Genomic DNA, 23,564 nt, shown 5'->3' with positions numbered 1-23,564 from the left:
GTGGATCCTCTGTGCCAGAGAGGGATTGGCGTGGACCGTGCTAGTGGATCGGTTCTAAGTCACTACTGGTTTTCACCAGAGCCCGCCGCAAAGCGGGATGGTCTTGCTGCGGCGGTAGTGACCAGGTCGTATCCACTAGCAACGGCTCAACCTCTCTGACTGCTGAAGATAGGCGCGGTACAAGGGAGTAGACAGAAGCAAGGTCGGACGTAGCAGAAGGTCGGGGCAGGCAGCAAGGATCGTAGTCGGGGGCAACGGCAGGAGGTCTGGAACACAGGCTAGGAACACACAAGGAAACGCTTTCACTGGCACAATGGCAACAAGATCCGGCGAGGGAGTGAAGGGGAAGTGAGGTATAAATAGGGAGTGCACAGGTGAACACACTAATTGGAACCACTGCGCCAATCAGCAGCGCAGTGGCCCTTTAAATCGCAGAGACCCGGCGCGCGCGCGCCCTAGGGAGCGGGGCCGCGCGCGCCGGGACAGGACAGACGGAGAGCGAGTCAGGTACGGGAGCCGGGATGCGCATCGCGAGCGGGCGCCACCCGCATCGCGAATCGCATCCCGGCTGGAGACGGTATCGCAGCGCACCGGGTCAGTGGAGCTGCCCGGAGCGCTGCGGTAGCGAGAGAGAAGCGAGCGCTCCGGGGAGGAGCGGGGACCCGGAGCGCTCGGCGTAACAGTACCCCCCCTCTTGGGTCTCCCCCTCTTCTTAGAGCCTGAGAACCTGAGGAGCAGACTTTTGTCTAGGATGTTGTCCTCAGGTTCCCAGGATCTCTCTTCAGGTCCACAGCCCTCCCAATCCACCAAAAAGAACCTTTTTCCTCTGACCGTCTTGGAGGCCAGTATCTCTTTCACTGAGAAGACGTCAGAAGAACCGGAGACAGGAGTGGGAGAAACTAACTTGGGAGAGAAACGGTTGATGATGAGTGGTTTAAGAAGAGAGACATGAAAGGCATTAGGAATACGGAGAGAAGGAGGAAGAAGAAGTTTGTAAGAGACAGGATTAATTTGGCACAAGACTTTGAAAGGACCAAGATAGCGTGGACCCAGTTTGTAACTGGGGACACGAAAGCGGACATATTTAGCGGAGAGCCATACCTTGTCTCCGGGAGCAAAAATGGGGGGAGCTCTTCTTTTCTTATCGGCAAACTTTTTCATGCGAGATGAAGCCTGTAAAAGAGAATTTTGGGTCTCTTTCCATATGGTGGAAAGATCACGAGTCACTTCATCTACAGCGGGCAAACCAGAGGGCAAGGGAGTAGGGAGGGGGGGGAAGAGGGTGACGGCCGTACACCACGAAAAATGGGGATTTGGAGGAAGATTCAGAGACTCTAAAGTTATACGAGAATTCGGCCCATGGTAGAAGATCTGCCCAATCATCCTGGCGGGAGGAAACAAAATGTCGTAAATAATCACCCAAGACCTGGTTAATTCTTTCTACTTGTCCATTGGATTGAGGATGATATGCAGAAGAAAAGTTTAATTTAATCTTGAGTTGTTTACAGAGAGCCCTCCAGAATTTTGACACGAATTGGACGCCTCTATCCGAGACTATCTGTGTGGGCAACCCGTGAAGACGAAAAATGTGTACAAAAAATTGTTTAGCCAACTGAGGCGCTGAAGGAAGACCAGGAAGAGGGATGAAATGTGCCATCTTGGAGAATCGATCAACGACCACCCAAACAACAGTGTTGCCACGGGATGGGGGTAGGTCTGTAATAAAATCCATACCAATCAGAGACCAAGGCTGTTCGGGGACAGGCAGAGGATGAAGAAAACCAGCGGGATTCTGGCGAGGAGTCTTATCCCGGGCACAGACAGTGCAGGCTCGCACAAAGTCTACGACATCCGTCTCCAGAGTCGGCCACCAATAGAAGCGAGAGATGAGTTGCACAGATTTCTTGATGCCTGCATGACCTGCGAGATGGGAGGAGTGACCCCATTTGAGGATTCCGAGGCGTTGGCGTGGAGAGACGAAGGTCTTTCCTGGAGGAGTTTGCCTGATGGAGGCTGGAGAAGTGGAAATCAGGCAGTCAGGAGGAATGATGTGTTGCGGAGAGAGTTCAACTTCCGAGGCATCCGAGGAACGAGAGAGAGAGCATCGGCCCTAATGTTCTTATCGGCAGGCCGAAAGTGAATTTCAAAATTAAATCGGGCAAAGAACAGAGACCACCTGGCCTGGCGAGGATTCAGCCGTTGGGCAGACTGGAGATAGGAGAGGTTCTTGTGATCGGTGTAAATAATAACTGGAAATCTTGATCCTTCCAGCAGATGCCTCCATTCCTCAAGTGCTAATTTAATGGCTAGAAGCTCTCGATCCCCGATGGAGTAGTTCCTCTCCGCCGGAGAGAAGGTCCTAGAAAAAAAACCACAAGTAACAGCATGCCCGGAAGAATTTTTTTGTAGAAGGACCGCTCCAGCTCCTACAGAGGAGGCATCAACCTCCAATAGGAAGGGTTTAGATGGGTCAGGTCTGGAGAGCACGGGAGCCGAAGAAAAGGCAGACTTGAGCCGTTTAAAGGCGTCTTCCGCTTGAGGAGGCCAAGACTTGGGATTGGCATTTTTTTTGGTTAAAGCCACGATAGGGGCCACAACGGTAGAAAAATGTGGAATAAATTGCCTGTAATAATTGGCGAACCCCAAAAAACGTTGGATAGCACGGAGTCCGGAGGGGCGTGGCCAATCTAAGACGGCAGAGAGTTTGTCTGGATCCATTTGTAGTCCCTGGCCAGAGACCAAGTATCCTAGGAAAGGAAGAGATTGGCATTCAAACAGACATTTCTCTATCTTGGCATAAAGTTGATTGTCACGAAGTCTCTGAAGAACCATACGGACATGCTGGCGGTGTTCTTCTAGATTAGCAGAAAAAATCAGGATATCGTCCAGATATACAACAACACAGGAGTATAAGAGATCACGAAAAATTTCATTAACAAAGTCTTGGAAGACGGCAGGGGCGTTGCACAGGCCAAAGGGCATGACCAGATACTCAAAGTGTCCATCTCTAGTGTTAAATGCCGTTTTCCATTCATCCCCCTCTCTGATGCGGATGAGATTATAAGCACCTCTTAAGTCCAGTTTGGTAAAGATGTGGGCACCTTGGAGGCGATCAAAGAGTTCAGAGATGAGGGGTAGGGGGTAGCGGTTCTTTACCGTGATTTTATTAAGACCGCGGTAGTCAATGCAAGGACGTAGAGAGCCATCTTTTTTGGACACAAAGAAAAATCCGGCTCCGGCAGGAGAGGAGGATTTACGGATAAAGCCCTTTTTTTAAATTTTCCTGGATGTACTCAGACATAGCAAGAGTCTCTGGGGCGGACAGAGGATAAATTCTGCCCCGGGGTGGAGTAGTGCCCGGGAGGAGGTCAATAGGACAATCATAAGGCCTGTGAGGAGGTAGAGTCTCAGCTTGTTTTTTGCAAAAAACATCCGCAAAGTCCATATAGGCCTTAGGGAGACCGGTTACAGGGGGAACCACAGAGTCACGGCAAGGGGTACTGGGAACCGGTTTTAGGCAGTCCTTGAAACAAGAGGGCCCCCAACTCTTGATCTCCCCAGTGGACCAATCCAGGGTTGGGGAATGGAGTTGAAGCCAGGGTAGTCCAAGGAGAATTTCGGAAGTGCAATTGGGGAGGACCAAAAATTCAATCTTCTCGTGATGAGGTCCGATGCACATTAGAAGGGGCTCCGTGCGGAAACGTATGGTACAGTCCAATCTTTCATTGTTTACACAATTGATGTAGAGGGGTCTGGCGAGACTGGTCACTGGGATGTTGAACCTGTTGACGAGAGGTCAAAATAAAATTTCCTGCAGATCCGGAATCCAAGAAGGCCATAGTAGAGAAGGAGAAGGCAGAGGCAGATATCCGCACAGGCACAGTAAGACGTGGAGAAGCAGAGTAGACATCAAGGACTGTCTCACCTTTGTGCGGAGTCAGCGTACGTCTTTCCAGGCGGGGAGGACGGATAGGACAATCCTTCAGGAAGTGTTCGGTACTGGCACAGTACAGGCAGAGATTCTCCATGCGGCGTCGTGTCCTCTCTTGAGGTGTCAGGCGAGACCGGTCGACCTGCATAGCCTCCACGGCGGGAGGCACAGGAACGGATTGCAGGGGACCAGAGGAGAGAGGAGCCGGGGAGAAAAAACGCCTTGTGCGAACAAAGTCCATATCCTGGCGGAGCTCCTGACGCCTTTCGGAAAAACGCATGTCAATGCGAGTGGCTAGATGAATGAGTTCATGTAGGTTAGCAGGGATTTCTCGTGCGGCCAGAACATCTTTAATGTTGCTGGATAGGCCTTTTTTAAAGGTCGCGCAGAGGGCCTCATTATTCCAGGATAATTCTGAAGCAAGAGTACGGAATTGTACGGCGTACTCGCCAACGGAAGAATTACCCTGGACCAGGTTCAACAGGGCAGTCTCAGCAGAAGAGGCTCGGGCAGGTTCCTCAAAGACACTTCGAATTTCCGAGAAGAAGGAGTGTATAGAGGCAGTGACGGGATCATTGCGGTCCCAGAGCGGTGTGGCCCATGACAGAGCTTTTCCAGACAGAAGGCTGACTACGAAAGCCACCTTAGACCTTTCAGTAGGAAACTGGTCCGACATCATCTCCAAGTGCAGGGAACATTGGGAAAGAAAGCCACGGCAGAATTTAGAGTCCCCATCAAATTTATCCGGCAAGGATAGTCGTAGACCAGAAGCGGCCACTCGCTGCGGAGGAGGTGCAGGAGCTGGCGGAGGAGATGATTGTTGAAGCTGTGGTAGTAGCTGCTGTAGCATCACGGTCAGTTGAGACAGCTGTTGGCCTTGTTGCGCTATCTGTTGTGACTGCTGGGCGACCACCGTGGTGAGGTCGGCGACAACTGGCAGAGGAACTTCAGCGGGATCCATGGCCGGATCTACTGTCACGATGCCGGCTGGCAGGTAGTGGATCCTCTGTGCCAGAGAGGGATTGGCGTGGACCGTGCTAGTGGATCGGTTCTAAGTCACTACTGGTTTTCACCAGAGCCCGCCGCAAAGCGGGATGGTCTTGCTGCGGCGGTAGTGACCAGGTCGTATCCACTAGCAACGGCTCAACCTCTCTGACTGCTGAAGATAGGCGCGGTACAAGGGAGTAGACAGAAGCAAGGTCGGACGTAGCAGAAGGTCGGGGCAGGCAGCAAGGATCGTAGTCGGGGGCAACGGCAGGAGGTCTGGAACACAGGCTAGGAACACACAAGGAAACGCTTTCACTGGCACAATGGCAACAAGATCCGGCGAGGGAGTGCACAGGTGAACACACTAATTGGAACCACTGCGCCAATCAGCGGCGCAGTGGCCCTTTAAATCGCAGAGACCCGGCGCGCGCGCGCCCTAGGGAGCGGGGCCGCGCGCGCCGGGACAGGACAGACGGAGAGCGAGTCAGGTACGGGAGCCGGGATGCGCATCGCGAGCGGGCGCCACCCGCATCGCGAATCGCATCCCGGCTGGAGACGGTATCGCAGCGCACCGGGTCAGTGGAGCTGCCCGGAGCGCTGCGGTAGCGAGAGAGAAGCGAGCGCTCCGGGGAGGAGCGGGGACCCGGAGCGCTCGGCGTAACAAGCTGTATAACCCGAGATAAACTGGTTGGAATAAAAGTGCTGCCTGACAACCTTCGTAAAAATACTTTTTGTTTAATAAAAGGTTTGTCAGAAAACTTTATTAAGATATATTATTAAAGTTTCTTATATTTGCTTGTACTATTGATCTATGCAGCGTTTCTTTAAATGACAGTGCCTATTTAAATGTAAAATTTTAGATTTTAATTTGAACAAACAAATTTTTACTGATCGCCAGTTCTCTAAATATACCTTTATAAAACAACCATTTACAAAAGTAGCTGAGCAGATTGATATATAGTTTTGTGTGAAAAGTTCCAGGATAATTTGTTGTTTATTCATGCAATCATTCATTTCAGCCAAGTAGTCATGTGGGTGGTCCTTTTCAGTGATTGAAAGTTATCAGTGTATATAGGGAGAGCTGGACCATCCACATGACTGTCACGATTCGGACTGGTATGCAGGTAGTGGATCCTCTGGTCAGTGAGGCGATGACGCGGGCCGTACCGGGGGACCGGTTCTAAGGAGTTACTGGTTTTCACCAGAGCCCGCCGCAAGGCTGGATGGCCTTGCTGCGGCGGTAACTCCCAGGTCATATCCCCCGATAGCGACTCGACCTCACTGACAGCTGAGATAGGCGTGGTACAGAAGGACTAGACAGAGGCGAGGTCAGACGTAGCAGAAGGTCAGGGCAGGCGGCAATGGTACGTAGTCAGGGGCAACAGCAGTAGGTCTGGATACATAGGTTATGGCACACACTAAACGCTTTCACAGGGCACTAGGCAACAAGATCCGGCAGGGACAGGAAGTGGAAGTGAGTTTATATAGTATCCACAGTAATTAGGACTGATTAGGAACAGATTGGGCCAGGCACCAATTAATGGTGCACTGGCCCTTTAAATTTGAGAGACCCGGCACTGAGACAGAGGACGGGGCAGGTAATCAGACTAGTGCCGCCATGCGGATCGCATCCCCGTCGGCAGCACTGTAGCAGCGCTCCCGGTCAGAGTGAGAGATCGGGGAGCTGCAGGAGACCAGACGCCGCGAGCGCTCCAGGATGGATATGGGACCCGGAGCGCTCGGCGTTACAATGACTAAGCCCAGAATGAGAAAAAGCTTTATATAATTAAATGAGAAAATATCCTTGAACTTTCCCCACAAAACTATATGTTCTGTGTCGGCCTTAATGTGTGGTGATTCTTTTGTTTCATGTTTTTTTTACCAATATATATATACACACACACAAATATAGAAGTTGTTAAATAAGTAATTAGTCTCTTTTCTATGATACTTCGGGTATGTATGGGCAAAATCCATGTTGGATTTTGATGCCAAGCGACGGTAGTTTTTGTAATAAATCCACAGTTTAAAGCGAAACCTGCACTAAACCCAATACACAGGGTTACATTGTGGATGAAACAGATTAAAATGAGGTATAACTTAGCCAAATTCACGGGCAGGTTCCGGAAATAGATCAGTTATTAACAGTCTTTTCACATTGGAGATGGGACCCGGCATACCCATCAATGCTGAGAGTACTGAGCAGCCTGCCTTATTGAACAGTATGGGTATAACTGATTACAAGTCAGCAGATGCACAATACGTTTTCATATAACTGGCATCCTTTGTATAATTTACCTGAGTGCAGTTATAATAATAAGCAGCTACCCCCCCCCCCATCCTCTTTATGAGCAATAAGCCTGTGAGTAGCTGTTCATCAGTATTTTGCACCTGTGCAATCTGTTGGCTAGTCGCCATCATGGTGGAAAAAGGTTTTGAACCTGCCCTTATACCAGTAAATAGCATGTACGGCCTCTTTTTTGTGAATTTTGATCACAAAATAGTTCTGTAATATTTGTGTTGTTAATGGCAGTACTGGTAGCACAGCCCTTTCAATAGTAACCCTACAATAAGTATGAATACCAATTTTTCTTCTTTTCTTATAAAGTATGGCGTGTAAAATGTGGAAAAAGAGCAGGGGTTTGAATACTTTCTGAATGCACTGTGTCCCAGGTCATTAATCTGAAATGTGTCTGATATGCCCGCAGCAACCAATCCCAGCTTAGCCTTCATTTTACAAGAGGAATTTGAGAAATGAAAGCCAAGCTGTGATTGGTTGCTATGGGCAAATCAGACACATTTTTGTCTCCAGTAGATTAATACACATAAATTTGCATGCCTTGGTGCATGCAAAACTTTATCTAGAAATAAAAATAACCTTTGAAGCCTGTTTGCAGATATCATGATTAGAGCGACAAATTATTTGCAAGATAACACAGTGAAGGACACTAACCTCTACAGTGGAGGATGAAATAATGTTGCTAAAACCACCGAATCAGCAATTGTTTTCCAGATTCAGTACCTTAGCAGCAATCTGGTGAAGATGGATGTCTTTAGTTTGCCCACAGTATCCCCACATTATTGTCCATGTATCAATAGGTTTTGTCAGACTCACAATCACACAGCTTTTGTCATCTAGGGCTCCTCTTCCATATATGTAACCATCACGCTCTTCTCCAGAGAAAGGTGGGACATCCCAACCTTCGGGAGGGGCTGGCACAACATCCAAGTGAGCAAGGATCATGTAGGGCCTTAGACTTCGGTCTGAGCCTTGTACAACAAAAAAGTGGCTGTATTCTCCTACCACTTCATGTTTAACAATACTCGAAGAGAACACTCCTGGAAAGACTAATTTGGAGAAAAGAAAAAAGTAATACTAGATTTAAAAAAATAATAATTGGTGTCTTCTGTTTCATTTTTAACATGTTTTTCTGTGTTTTTTTGATTGGTGGTGAACTCATTGAGAGACTTAGGCCAAGTACGCACTACAGAATTTCAACCTGGAATTCTGCTCAGGAATTTCAGTTGGGAATTGCGCTGCATGAAGGTTAACATGCAGGTAAATGGATTTTCTGTTAACCAATTCACACTACAGAATTTAATGGTAGGAATTTCCGACAGAAAATTGCGATTTAAAAATGTTGCCAGAACATTGAACCTTCTCAATGTCCTGGCGGAATCTGCGCCACAGTCATTGTTGTCTATTGGGATAGAAATGTCCATAGGTCCTAGTGCCGACTGAGTAATTCAGCACTGGACGCACTCTGAATCTCTGGCCGTATTGTGTCCAGCCGGAATTATATTGTGTGAACCTGGCCTTAGGAGTTCACCACTTAAAACAGAAATGCAAACAAACATCAAAGGGGTAGTCCAGGGAACTAAAGTTTCAGTCTGATCTCAGAGGTTGGTCCAACCACTGGGACCCTGCAACTTACGCATCCTCGGTGTGCTCCGGTGCCCACCTTCCTGGATTGATGTAAGTGATGGCCGTTCAGCCAATCACTGGGTACAGTGATGTCCCAACTCAGCTGGTGATTGGCTGAGCAAGCCGCCAGGAAAGTGGGGGCCGGAGCGCACAGAGGATGCTCAAGCTGCCGGGGACCCGTCCAGGAGAATGCGAGGGGTCCCAGCAGTTGGAATCTTTTGGAAACATGCTCGTCTTAGCAGTGACAACCTGCTCAGGCAATTACTGGACGCAATGATGTCCCGCCACAGTTGGCGATTGGCTGAGCAGGCATCACTGCCGAGACAAGTATGCCTATGGAGGTTGGGGCTGGAGGGTTCACCGGGGAGAGTCAAACCATCTCCTATGGATAGCTGAATAACCCCTTTAATGAGTGGATCTGTGTAGGTAAATTCTTAAGAGGTCACTGCTCTTTCCTATGTGCTGGACATCTTGGTCACCCGTTTAACCGCACTATAACCGATACACCGGGTTATAGTGCGGGTGAACAGGAGACAGATGAGGGGTCTAGGACTGCTATACCTACCTGCAGTCCGGAACCCCGATCCTCTGAAGGTGCCCCTCTTTCAGCACTGACTTGCGCACTGGAGGCGGGCCTGCCGGCTGGATTTAAATATTCATAAGCATTTGTCATGTGAGCGCTCAGTAGGCAAGAGGGCTCACGTGACCAGCGCTTAGGAATATTCAAATCCAGCCAGCGGGCCTGCCTCCAGAGTGCAAGTCAGCACTGGAAGAGGGGGACCTTCAGAGAATTGGGGTTCCGGACTGCAAGTAGGTATAACAGTCTGAGAGCCTGCGACAGTCTTCTGTTCACCCACACTATAACGCGGTGTATCGGGTTATAGTGCAGGTGAACGGGTGATCGTTTTCCTTTAAGGAATTCTTTAAGGACAGACCACACAATCAAGCATCAATGGCATATCTAGTTATTTGGCATCAATATCTAAAGTAGATTTTTTGGGGGAAAACTGCAACTGCAATTCTTTAAGCCAAAGCCCAAGGTGTATCAATTTCCCATTCCTTTTGAATACACTTCTGGCTTTGACTGCGCTGGCAAATTTCCAAACAATGGCAGAAAAAACCTGGGTGAAAACCTAGCCTTAGTGTAGCAAGAGTGACCTCTGATGTGAAACTGCTGTGGATTTGATGCTTAACCTTAACCCCTTCCCCAGTCAGAGATTTTTACCATGTTCCTTATCTTCTAAGATTCATAACTTTTAAATTTTCCACATAGAGAGCCACATGAGGGCTTGTTTTTTCTGGGACTAAGGGCTCAGAAGTATTTCGGCAGCCAGATAGAATCTCCGTTTGCGGAATTCTGCGAGCAATGATTCTTTTCACATTGCTCAATGTAAACATACCCTAAAACTTATCTCCTATAGATGGTGGATACATTTTTGTGCACGATAGTTCTCTTTTAATACGGAAGGAGTTAAAGGAAGTAAAACTTTGCATGTTAGCAGAATTTGGTATTTGCTGAGAGAGGATATCCCTACTCTTTCACTGGTAATATTTCATAACATGTAACTCCAGATGGTAGACACATACCCTTTCTAATGTATTCTCCAAACTCAGCCAGAGCGGTAACATTCTGCTCCTCTTCAGAGAATGAAACAGTTGGAATGCGAATTGCACCTGATAAGGCAATGGGAGATTAGTTTATTTATTTTATTTATATATATATAGCGCCTACAGATTCCGCAGTGAACATATCTACACGGACAGCCTTTATCTTTGCACAACTTGTATACTATTTATATAAAAATTTATACTACAAACACACACGTTATAGACCACAAATTCAATAATTGTTTTATACACTGAAAAAACACAGGATTAATTCATAACATGTACACTTGGTGGCGTACAAAACAAGCCTAATATGGGTCTGTAGGTAAAATATATAATATAAATATATATAATATAAATATAAAATATATAAAGCATTATGGATTTTAAAATGCGAGGAGGAAAAAGGCTGAACCCAAAAATAGAAATTTGCTGCGTCTTTAAAGGGTTAAGGTTTAAAGGGCTTTTATAAGGGGTATTTTTTTATTTATTATTATTATTATTATACTTTTTATTTTATTTTTTCACACTGGTTTAGTCCCCATAGGGCACTTATATGAGGGGTCATGTTACATGAGGCTCTGGGTTTTTATGTACCAAAGGAGCTGCAGGTTTATGAGATAACTTTGTATTAGGGTACATTCCCACCACATTTTTGCAATACAGTTCCTGTATATACGTTTTCAATGTGAAAACCGTACGGAACCATATTGAAAACCGTATGCCAAAGGATGTCTGGTTGCATCCGTTTTGCGTCTTGTACGGTTTTGTCCATTTTTTTTTCACGTACCCAAAACCAAAGCCTACCATGGTTTTTGGTCCAGGTGAAAACCCGTATTAAACCGTATATGTTTTTTTTTTTTAAACATAGGAGTCAATGGGAACCGTACAGAACTGTATGTGCGTACGGTTCCATCCGGTTTTCACCTTACGGTTTTTGACTTTGCACAGTTTTTTTTCTTGGAATTTCAATCAAACAAGTGAAACTTTATTCATAATGGAGTGAAAAGTTAAAAACGTATACTTTGTTTTCTAAAAAAAAAAACGGATGCAACCGGACATCATTTTTCAAACCGTATATGGGTTAAAATTTGTACACACGTTGTGATACAGTTTAGTCCGGTTTTGAGGAATCCGTTTTTTTTTATTTTTTTTTATCAAAAACTTCATACGAGAACTGTATTGCAAAAACATGGTGTGAATGCAGCCTCAGTCCATTTTAAATTCCATCTCCCAGTCTGTACTCACTGCCTGTGTCCCCCTCCTCAGGGCTCAGAGCTGAAGAGGAACACAGGCAGCATAGACCCACTGGGTCCACACTGGGAGTTGTAGTCCTAAAAATATAAAGTTAAAGGACAACTGCAGCCATAACAACTTATCCTCTATCCAGTGTTAGATCGCGGGGGGGGGGTCCAAGTATTCTACAGCAGCGCATGTGGCCGGCCAGATGCGCTGCCGTAGAACACTTTTCCTTCATAGCGCTACCAGGGGCTTATGATAGCGCTGTGAGGAGGAACATATATATGCGCTGCGGTGGTAACATGTATAACTGCGCTGCAGAGGGGAACATATATAAAGGTGCTGCGGGGGGCAACATATACAGAAGCGCTGTGGGGGCCAGATTTATACCCCTCCTCCAGCGATTATATATATATGTTTCCCCACCGCAGTGCTTCTATTTGAAAACCCCGCTGGGAGCCCTGAATGGCTCCTCAGTACCGACTATTCAGGGCTCCCGGCGGGGAATTTTAAAATGAAAGTGAATACATCGTACATTGCAGGGGAGTGGAGCACGCCGCCAGCTCCCCTACTTAATAACTTCCGATGACATCGGGTCTCAGAAGTGAGACCCGGTGCGCTCAATCTCTCAGCCCCCTGTACTACAACCCCCATCATGGAACAGACTCTGTTCCATGATGGGGGTAGTAGTACAAACACTAATGAAGCCTCACCAGCCACTGGCAGACTCCAGCGGCTGGGGAATTACTACTCCCATCATGGATAGAAGTCTTTTCCATGATGGGAGGAGTAGTAGTAGTAGTAGTAGTCCCTACTCTGGGAGTCTGTAGGCAGAGGTGTTAGGGCCATACATGAGGGATGTTATAACAGGTCTTAACGGATAAATATTTATATATCCGTTAGCACCCGTTATTTAATCCATTATTATAAATCTGTTTTTACACAGAAAAAGGACGTTTAATAACGGATGAATGCTCATAGTGTGAAACCAGCCTAAGTTACACACCATACACTGTACAACAGGTGAAAAAACTGACATGAAGAAAGCAGCTTGTTGTGGATTTGGTGTGAAAAGCTGCATCAGGGTATTTTACTATTCATTTATTTTTTCCCCCTCCTCCACCCTGGTCTATGAACAATTTTTTCCCCCAAAACACCTAGACAACCAGTAGATACACCCCCTTTTCTCCATCTGTAAAAAAAAAAATGCTTTTAAGAAACTTGCGCATTGTACATTACGCTGGAGAAAAAAAGCTTTCATATTTACAGCTTATGTATAGGCGCTCATATTATACACACACCACATATGTGATCAACAGGTCACATGCCATAGATCCAGCTCATGCATAATATATTCATGTAAAGACTCATTTAACCTCTTAAGGACCCAGGACGTACGGGGACGTCCCCGCACCCTGGGCTTTAAGGACCCAGGACGTCCCTGTACGTCCTGGCGTTTTCCGGTCTCTGCCGCTCGCCGGGCAGAGATTGGAACCGGATGCCTGCTGAAATCCTTCAGCAGGCATCCAGGGCAAATGCCGAGGGGGGCCATGCCGAGGGGGGCCTTGCGATCTGCGGCGATACCGGGCTGATCGGGTCTCTGGGACCCGACCACCTGGTAATTTCGCATGATCCCGGCTGTCACAGACAGCCAGGACCATGCTAAAGAATAGGAGCGAGGTGGCAAGCCTGCCACCTCCTCCTATTCCCTGCGATCCGTCGGTTAGTTAACCGACCAATCGCAGGAGGGGGGGCGGTTACTTCCTCCCGTCCTGCCCGGCCCCTTGAAGTCCGGAGAGGACGGGAGGAAGACCGGAGGACGCGGCGGGGGACGGGGGAGTGCTGGGGACCAGTCCCGATACTTACCTCGTCCCTGAAGACCCGGATCCAGACGATGAAGACGGCGGCGGCGGCGACAGGTGAGTAGATCTTCAGCCGCGGTCGGGCCCTTTACAGCAATGCACGTCGCCGTAAAGCGACATGCATTGCTGTAATAGGACCCTGTAAACTACAACTCCCAGCATGCCCAGACAGCCCTTGGCGTCTGGGCATGCTGGGAGTTGCAGTTTTGCAACTTCTGGAGGTCCACAGTTTTTGGACCACTGTGCCCTTCCAGATGTTGCAAAACTACACATCCTGAGCATGTCCTTACTGTCCAGGCATGCTGGGAGTTGTAGTTCTGTAACATCTGGCCCTTCAGATGTTGCAGAACTACAACTCCCAGCATGCCTGGACAGTTTTGGCATACTGGGAGTTGTAGTTTTGCAACATCTGGAAGGGCACAGATTGGGAACCACTGTATTAGTGGTCTGCAAACTGTAGTCCTCCAGATGTTGCAAAACTACAACTCCAAGCATGCTGGGAGTTGTAGTTCGGCAACATCTGGCTCTAAAGATGTTGCTGAACTACTACTCCCAGCATGCCTGAGAATGTTTGGGAGTTGTGGTTTTGCAACAGCTGGAGGCACACTGGTTGGGAAACATTGTTTCCTAACTCAGTGTTTCCCAACCCGTGTGCCTCCAGCTGTTGCAAAACCACAACTCCCAAACATTCTCAGGCATGCTGGGAGTAGTAGTTTTGCAACAGCTGGAGGTCCCCCTCCCTGTGAATGTACAGGGTACATTCACATGGGCAGGGGCTTATAGTGAGTATCGGGCTGCAAGTTTGCAATGCAGCAAATTTTGCGCGGCAGCTCAAACTCGCAGCGGGAAACTCGCTGTAATCCCCGGCCCATGTGACTGTACCCTAAAAACACTACACTAACACAAAATAAAATAAAAAGTAAAAAACACTACATATACACATACCCTTACACAGCCCCCCTCCCTCCCCAATAAAAATGAAAAACGTCTGGTACGCCACTCTTTCCAAAATGGAGCCTCCAGCTGTTGCAAAACAACAACTCCCAGTATTGCCGGACAGCCGTTGACTGTCCAGGCATGCTGGGAGTTTTGTAACAGCTGGAGGCACCCTGTTTGGGAATCACTGGCGTAGAATACCCCTATGTCCACCCCTATGCAAATCCCTAATTCAGGCCTCAAATGCACATGGCGCTCTCACTTTGGAGCCCTGTCGTATTTCAAGGCAACAGTTTAGGGTCACATATGGGGTATCGCCGTACTCGGGAGAAATTGCCTAACAAATCTTGGGGGTCTTTTTCTCATTTCACCCCTTATGAAAAGGTGAAGTTGGGGTCTACACCAGCATGTTAGTGTAAAAAAATAAACTTTTTCCACTAACATGCTGGTGTTGCCCTATACTTTTCATTTTGACAAGAGGTAAAGGGGAAAAAAGCCCCCCAAAATTTGTAACGCAATTTCTCCTGAGTACGGAGATACCAAATATGTGGGCGTAAAGTGCTCTGGGGGCGCACAACAATGCCCAGAAGGGAGAGTGCACCATGTACATTTGAGGTGATTTGCACAGGGGTGGCTGATTGTTACAGCGTTTTTGACAAAACACACAAAAAAAAAAAAAACCCACATGTGACCCCATTTCGGAAACTACACCCCTCACGGAATGTAATGAGGGGTGCAGTGAGAATTTACACCCCACAGGTGTCTGACAGATCTTTGGAAGAGTGGGCTGTGCAAATTAAAAATGTTGTACAGCCCACTGTTCCAAAGATCTGACAGACACCAGTGGGGGGTAAATGCTCACATTACCCCTTGTTACATTCCGCAAGGGGTCTAGTTTCCAAAATGGTATGCCATGTGGGGGTTATTTTGCTGTCCTGGCACCATATGGGCTTCCTAAATGCGACATGCCCCCCGAGCAAAATTTGCTCTCAAAAAGCCAAATATGACACCTGCTCTTCTGAGCATTGTAGTTCGCCCGTAGTGCACTTCAGGTCAACTTATGGGGTACCTCCATACTCAGAAGAGATGTGGTTACAAATTTTGGGGGGTATTTTCTGCTATTAACCCTTGCAAAAATGTGAAATTTGGGGGGGAAACACACCTTTTAGTGATTTTTTTTTTTTTACGTATGCAAAAGTCGTGAAACCCCTGTGGGGTATTAAGGCTCACTTTATTTCTTGTTACGTTCCACAAGGGGTCTAGTTTCCAAAATGGTATGCCATGTGGGGGGTTTCTGCTGTCCTGGCACCATAGGGGCTTCCTAAATGCGACATGCCCCCGAGCAAAATTTGCTCTCAAAAACCAAATATGACTCCTTCTCTTCTGAGCATTGTAGTTCACCCATAGTACACCTCAGGTCAACTTATGGGGTACCTCCATACTCAGAAGAGATGGGGTTACAATGTTTGGGGGGTATTTTCTGCTATTAACCCTTGCAAAAATGTGAAATTTGGGGGGAAACACACATTTTAGTGAAATTTTATTTTTATTTTTTTACATATGCAAAAGTCGTGAAACCCCTGTGGGGTATTAAGGCTCACTTTATTCCTTGTTACGTACCTCAAGGGGTCTAGTTTGCAAAATGGTGTGCCATGTGGGGGATTTTTGCTGTTCTGGCACCATAGGGGCTTCCTAAATGCAACATGCCCCCCAAAAACCATTTCAAAAAAACGTACTCTCCAAAATCCCCTTGCCGCTCCTTCGCTTCTGAGCCCTCTACTGCGCCCGCCGAACACTTTACATAGACATATGAGGTATGTGCTTACTCGAGAGAAATTGGGCTACAAATATAAGTATACATTTTCTCCTTTTTCCCCCTTGTAAAAATTCAAAAATTGGGTCTACAAGAACATGCGAGTGTAAAAAATGGAGATTGTGAATTTTCTCCTTCACTTTGCTGTTATTCCTGTGAAACACCTAAAGGGTTAAAACGTGGACTGAATGTCATTTTGAATACTTTGGGGGGTGCAGTTTTTATAATGGGGTCTTTTGTGGGGTATTTCTAATATGAAGACCCTTCAAATCCACTTCAAACCTGAACTGGTCCATGAAAAATTGTGAGTTTGGAAATTTTGTGAAAAATTAGAAAATTGCTGCTGAACTTTGAAGCCCTCTGGTGTCTTCCAAAAGTAAAAACTCATCAATTTTATGATGCAAACATAAAGTAGACATATTGTATATGTGAATTAAAAAAAAAAATTATTTGGAATATCCATTTTCTTTACAAGCAGAGAGCTTCAAAGTTAGAAAAATGCTAAATTTTCAAATTTTTCATCAAATTTTGGGATTTTTCACCAAGAAAGGATGCAAGTTACCACAAAAAATTTACCACTATGTTAAAGTAGAATATGTCACGAAAAAACAATCTCGGAATCAGAATGATAACTAAAAGCATTCCAGAATTATTAATGTTTAAAGTGACAGTGGTCAGATGTGCAAAAAATGGCCGGGTCCTGAGGTGTAAAATGGCTGGGTCCTTAAGGGGTTAATGGGGTACTACCGTGAAAAACGTTCTTTTTTTTAATCAACTGGTGCCAGAAAGTTAAACAGATTTGTAAATTACTTCTATTAAAAAATCTTAATCCTTGCAGTACTTTTTAGTGTCTATATACTACAGGGGAAATGGTTTTCTTTTTGGAACACAGAGCTCTCTGCTGACATCATGGCCACAGTGCTCTCTGATGACATCTCTGTCCATTTTTAGGAACTGTCCAGAGCAGCATATGTTTGCTATGGGGATTTTCTCCTACTCAGGACAGTTCTTAAAATGGACAGAGATGTCAGCAGAGAGCACTGTGCTCGTGATGTCAGCAGAGAGCTCTGTGTTCCAAATTAGAAAACCATTTCCTCTGTAGTATTCAGCAGCTAATAAGTACTGGAAGGATTAAGATTTTTTTAATAGAAGTAATTTACAAATCTTTTTAACTTTCTGGCACCAGTTGATAAAAAAGAAAAAATCCACGGGAGTACCCCTTTAACACTATCTATACAGCTCCTATAAGTTATACACAGCAAATATACCACCTCCATGTATACAGTTTACACATTTTATAAACCCTCCACTTACACAGCTCATACATAATTTAGACCCCCACCTATACAGCTCATACATCATATAGACCCCCCCACCTATACATCTCATACATCATATAGACCCCCACCTATACAGCTCATACATCATATAGACCCCCGCACCTATACATCTCATACATCATATAGACCCCCGCACCTATACAGCTCATACATCATATAGACCCCCGCACCTATACATCTCATACATCATATAGACCCCCACCTATACAGCTCATACATCATATAGACCCCCACCTATACATCTCATACATCATATAGACCCCCCACCTATACATCTCATACATCATATAGACCCCCACACCTATACAGCTCATACATCATATAGACCCCCACCTATACAGCTCATACATCATATAGACCCCCGCACCTATACATCATATAGACCCCCGCACCTATACATCTCATACATCATATAGACCCCCGCACCTATACATCTCATACATCATATAGACCCCCACATCTATACATCTCATACATCATATAGACCCCCACACCTATACATCTCATACATCATATAGACCCCCACACCTATACAGCTCATACATCATATAGACCCCCACCTATACAGCTCATACATCATATAGACCCCCGCATCTATACATCATATAGACCCCCGCACCTATACATCTCATACATCATATAGACCCCCGCACCTATACATCTCATACATCATATAGACCCCCCACCTATACATCTCATACATCATATAGACCCCCCACCTATACATCTCATACATCATATAGACCCCCCAGCTATACATCTCATACATCATATAGACCCCCCAGCTATACATCTCATACATCATATAGACCCCCCAGCTATACATCTCATACATCATATAGACCCCCCACCTATACATCTCATACATCATATAGACCCCCCACCTATACATCTCATACATCATATAGACCCCCCACCTATACAGCTCATACATCATATAGACCCCCGCACCTATACAGCTCATACATCATATAGACCCCCGCACCTATACAGCTCATACATCATATAGACCCCCGCACCTATACATCTCATACATCATATAGACCCCCACCTATACAGCTCATACATCATATAGACCCCCACCTATACATCTCATACATCATATAGACCCCCCACCTATACATCTCATACATCATATAGACCCCCACACCTATACAGCTCATACATCATATAGACCCCCACCTATACAGCTCATACATCATATAGACCCCCGCACCTATACATCATATAGACCCCCGCACCTATACATCTCATACATCATATAGACCCCCGCACCTATACATCTCATACATCATATAGACCCCCACATCTATACATCTCATACATCATATAGACCCCCACACCTATACATCTCATACATCATATAGACCCCCACACCTATACAGCTCATACATCATATAGACCCCCACCTATACAGCTCATACATCATATAGACCCCCGCATCTATACATCATATAGACCCCCGCACCTATACATCTCATACATCATATAGACCCCCGCACCTATACATCTCATACATCATATAGACCCCCCACCTATACATCTCATACATCATATAGACCCCCCACCTATACATCTCATACATCATATAGACCCCCCAGCTATACATCTCATACATCATATAGACCCCCCAGCTATACATCTCATACATCATATAGACCCCCCAGCTATACATCTCATACATCATATAGACCCCCCAGCTATACATCTCATACATCATATAGACCCCCCAGCTATACATCTCATACATCATATAGACCCCCCACCTATACATCTCATACATCATATAGACCCCCCACCTATACATCTCATACATCATATAGACCCCCCACCTATACATCTCATACATCATATAGACCCCCCACCTATACATCTCATACATCATATAGACCCCCCACCTATACATCTCATACATCATATAGACCCCCCACCTATACATCTCATACATCATATAGACCCCCCACCTATACATCTCATACATCATATAGACCCCCCACCTATACATCTCATACATCATATAGACCCCCCACCTATACATCTCATACATCATATAGACCCCCCACCTATACATCTCATACATCATATAGACCCCCCACCTATACATCTCATACATCATATAGACCCCCCACCTATACATCTCATACATCATATAGACCCCCCACCTATACATCTCATACATCATATAGACCCCCCACCTATACATCTCATACATCATATAGACCCCCCACCTATACATCTCATACATCATATAGACCCCCCACCTATACATCTCATACATCATATAGACCCCCCACCTATACATCTCATACATCATATAGACCCCCCACCTATACATCTCATACATCATATAGACCCCCCACCTATACATCTCATACATCATATAGACCCCCCACCTATACATCTCATACATCATATAGACCCCCCACCTATACATCTCATACATCATATAGACCCCCCACCTATACATCTCATACATCATATAGACCCCCCACCTATACATCTCATACATCATATAGACCCCCCACCTATACATCTCATACATCATATAGACCCCCCACCTATACATCTCATACATCATATAGACCCCCCACCTATACATCTCATACATCATATAGACCCCCCACCTATACATCTCATACATCATATAGACCCCCCACCTATACATCTCATACATCATATAGACCCCCCACCTATACATCTCATACATCATATAGACCCCCGCACCTATACATCTCATACATCATATAGACCCCCGCACCTATACAGCTCATACATCATATAGACCCCCGCACCTATACATCTCATACATCATATAGACCCCCACCTATACAGCTCATACATCATATAGACCCCCACCTATACATCTCATACATCATATAGACCCCCCACCTATACATCTCATACATCATATAGACCCCCACACCTATACAGCTCATACATCATATAGACCCCCACCTATACAGCTCATACATCATATAGACCCCCGCACCTATACATCATATAGACCCCCGCACCTATACATCTCATACATCATATAGACCCCCGCACCTATACAGCTCATACATCATATAGACCCCCCACCTATACATCTCATACATCATATAGACCCCCCACCTATACATCTCATACATCATATAGACCCCCCACCTATACAGCTCATACATCATATAGACCCCCCACCTATACATCTCATACATCATATAGACCCCCCACCTATACATCTCATACATCATATAGACCCCCCACCTATACATCTCATACATCATATAGACCCCCCACCTATACATCTCATACATCATATAGACCCCCCACCTATACATCTCGTACATCATATAGACCCCCCACCTATACAGCTCATACATCATATAGACCCCCCACCTATACAGCTCATACATCATATAGACCCCCCACCTATACATCTCATACATCATATAGACCCCCACACCTATACAGCTCATACATCATATAGACCCCCACACCTATACAGCTCATACATCATATAGACCCCCACCTATACAGCTCATACATCATATAGACCCCCGCATCTATACATCATATAGACCCCCGCACCTATACATCTCATACATCATATAGACCCCCGCACCTATACATCTCATACATCATATAGACCCCCGCACCTATACATCTCATACATCATATAGACCCCCCACCTATACATCTCATACATCATATAGACCCCCCAGCTATACATCTCATACATCATATAGACCCCCCAGCTATACATCTCATACATCATATAGACCCCCCAGCTATACATCTCATACATCATATAGACCCCCCAGCTATACATCTCATACATCATATAGACCCCCCACCTATACATCTCATACATCATATAGACCCCCCACCTATACATCTCATACATCATATAGACCCCCCACCTATACATCTCATACATCATATAGACCCCCCACCTATACATCTCATACATCATATAGACCCCCCACCTATACATCTCATACATCATATAGACCCCCCACCTATACATCTCATACATCATATAGACCCCCCACCTATACATCTCATACATCATATAGACCCCCCACCTATACATCTCATACATCATATAGACCCCCCACCTATACATCTCATACATCATATAGACCCCCCACCTATACATCTCATACATCATATAGACCCCCCACCTATACATCTCATACATCATATAGACCCCCCACCTATACATCTCATACATCATATAGACCCCCCACCTATACATCTCATACATCATATAGACCCCCCACCTATACATCTCATACATCATATAGACCCCCCACCTATACATCTCATACATCATATAGACCCCCACCCTATACATCTCATACATCATATAGACCCCCCACCTATACATCTCATACATCATATAGACCCCCCACCTATACATCTCATAGACCCCCCACCTATACATCTCATACATCATATAGACCCTCCACCTATACATCTCATACATCATATAGACCCCCACACCTATACAGCTCATACATCATATAGACCCCCACACCTATACAGCTCATACATCATATAGACCCCCCACCTATACATCTCATACATCATATAGACCCCCACACCTATACAGCTCATACATCATATAGACCCCCACACCTATACAGCTCATACATCATATAGACCCCCACCTATACATCTCATACATCATATAGACCCCCCACCTATACATCTCATACATCATATAGACCCCCCACCTATACATCTCATACATCATATAGACCCCCCACCTATACATCTCATACATCATATAGACCCCCCACCTATACATCTCATACATCATACAGACCCCCCACCTATACATCTCATACATCATACAGACCCCCCACCTATACATCTCATACATCATACAGACCCCCCACCTATACATCTCATACATCATACAGACCCCCCCACCTATACATCTCATACATCATACAGACCCCCCACCTATACATCTCATACATCATACAGACCCCCCACCTATACATCTCATACATCATACAGACCCCCCACCTATACATCATACAGACCCCCGCACCTATACATCTCATACATCATACAGACCCCCGCACCTATACATCTCATACATCATACAGACCCCCGCACCTATACATCTCATACATCATACAGACCCCCGCACCTATACATCTCATACATCATACAGACCCCCGCACCTATACATCTCATACATCATACAGACCCCCGCACCTATAATCTCATACATCATATAGACCCCCGCACCTATACATCTCATACATCATATAGACCCCCGCACCTATACATCTCATACATCATATAGACCCCCGCACCTATACATCTCATACATCATATAGACCCCCGCACCTATACATCTCATACATCATATAGACCCCCCCACCTATACATCTCATACATCATATAGACCCCCCACCTATACATCTCATACATCATATAGACCCCCGCACCTATACATCTCATACATCATATAGACCCCCCACCTATACAGCTCATACATCATATAGACCCCCGCACCTATACAGCTCATACATCATATAGACCCCCCCACCTATACATCTCATACATCATATAGACCCCCGCACCTATACATCTCATACATCATATAGACCCCCGCACCTATACATCTCATACATCATATAGACCCCCGCACCTATACATCTCATACATCATATAGACCCCCGCACCTATACATCTCATACATCATATAGACCCCCGCACCTATACATCTCATACATCATATAGACCCCCGCACCTATACATCTCATACATCATATAGACCCCCGCACCTATACATCTCATACATCATATAGACCCCCGCACCTATACATCTCATACATCATATAGACCCCCGCACCTATACATCTCATACATCATATAGACCCCCCCACCTATACATCTCATACATCATATAGACCCCCGC

The 23,564-nt window shown here is 45.8% G+C and overlaps 1 protein-coding gene across 1 annotated transcript in view; it reads right to left on the bottom strand.

Annotated features, from left to right (window-relative positions):
- Positions 1–23,564, bottom strand: part of PM20D1 (peptidase M20 domain containing 1) — an 81,515-nt gene that overhangs the window by 55,145 nt on the left and 2,806 nt on the right. The window contains exons 2-3 of the mRNA XM_056558025.1: positions 10,431–10,517; positions 8,034–8,266 (exon numbers count right to left, since the gene is read on the bottom strand). Of these exons, the coding sequence (XP_056414000.1) occupies positions 8,034–8,266; positions 10,431–10,517 (320 nt within the window). The remainder of the gene's footprint in view (positions 1–8,033; positions 8,267–10,430; positions 10,518–23,564) is intronic.

Source organism: Hyla sarda, chromosome 2, assembly GCF_029499605.1.
Source record: "Hyla sarda isolate aHylSar1 chromosome 2, aHylSar1.hap1, whole genome shotgun sequence".
In the NCBI taxonomy this organism is placed as follows: Eukaryota; Metazoa; Chordata; class Amphibia; order Anura; family Hylidae; genus Hyla; species Hyla sarda.
Note: the sequence above shows the minus strand (reverse complement) of the source record. Positions and strands in the feature narration are given on the sequence as shown.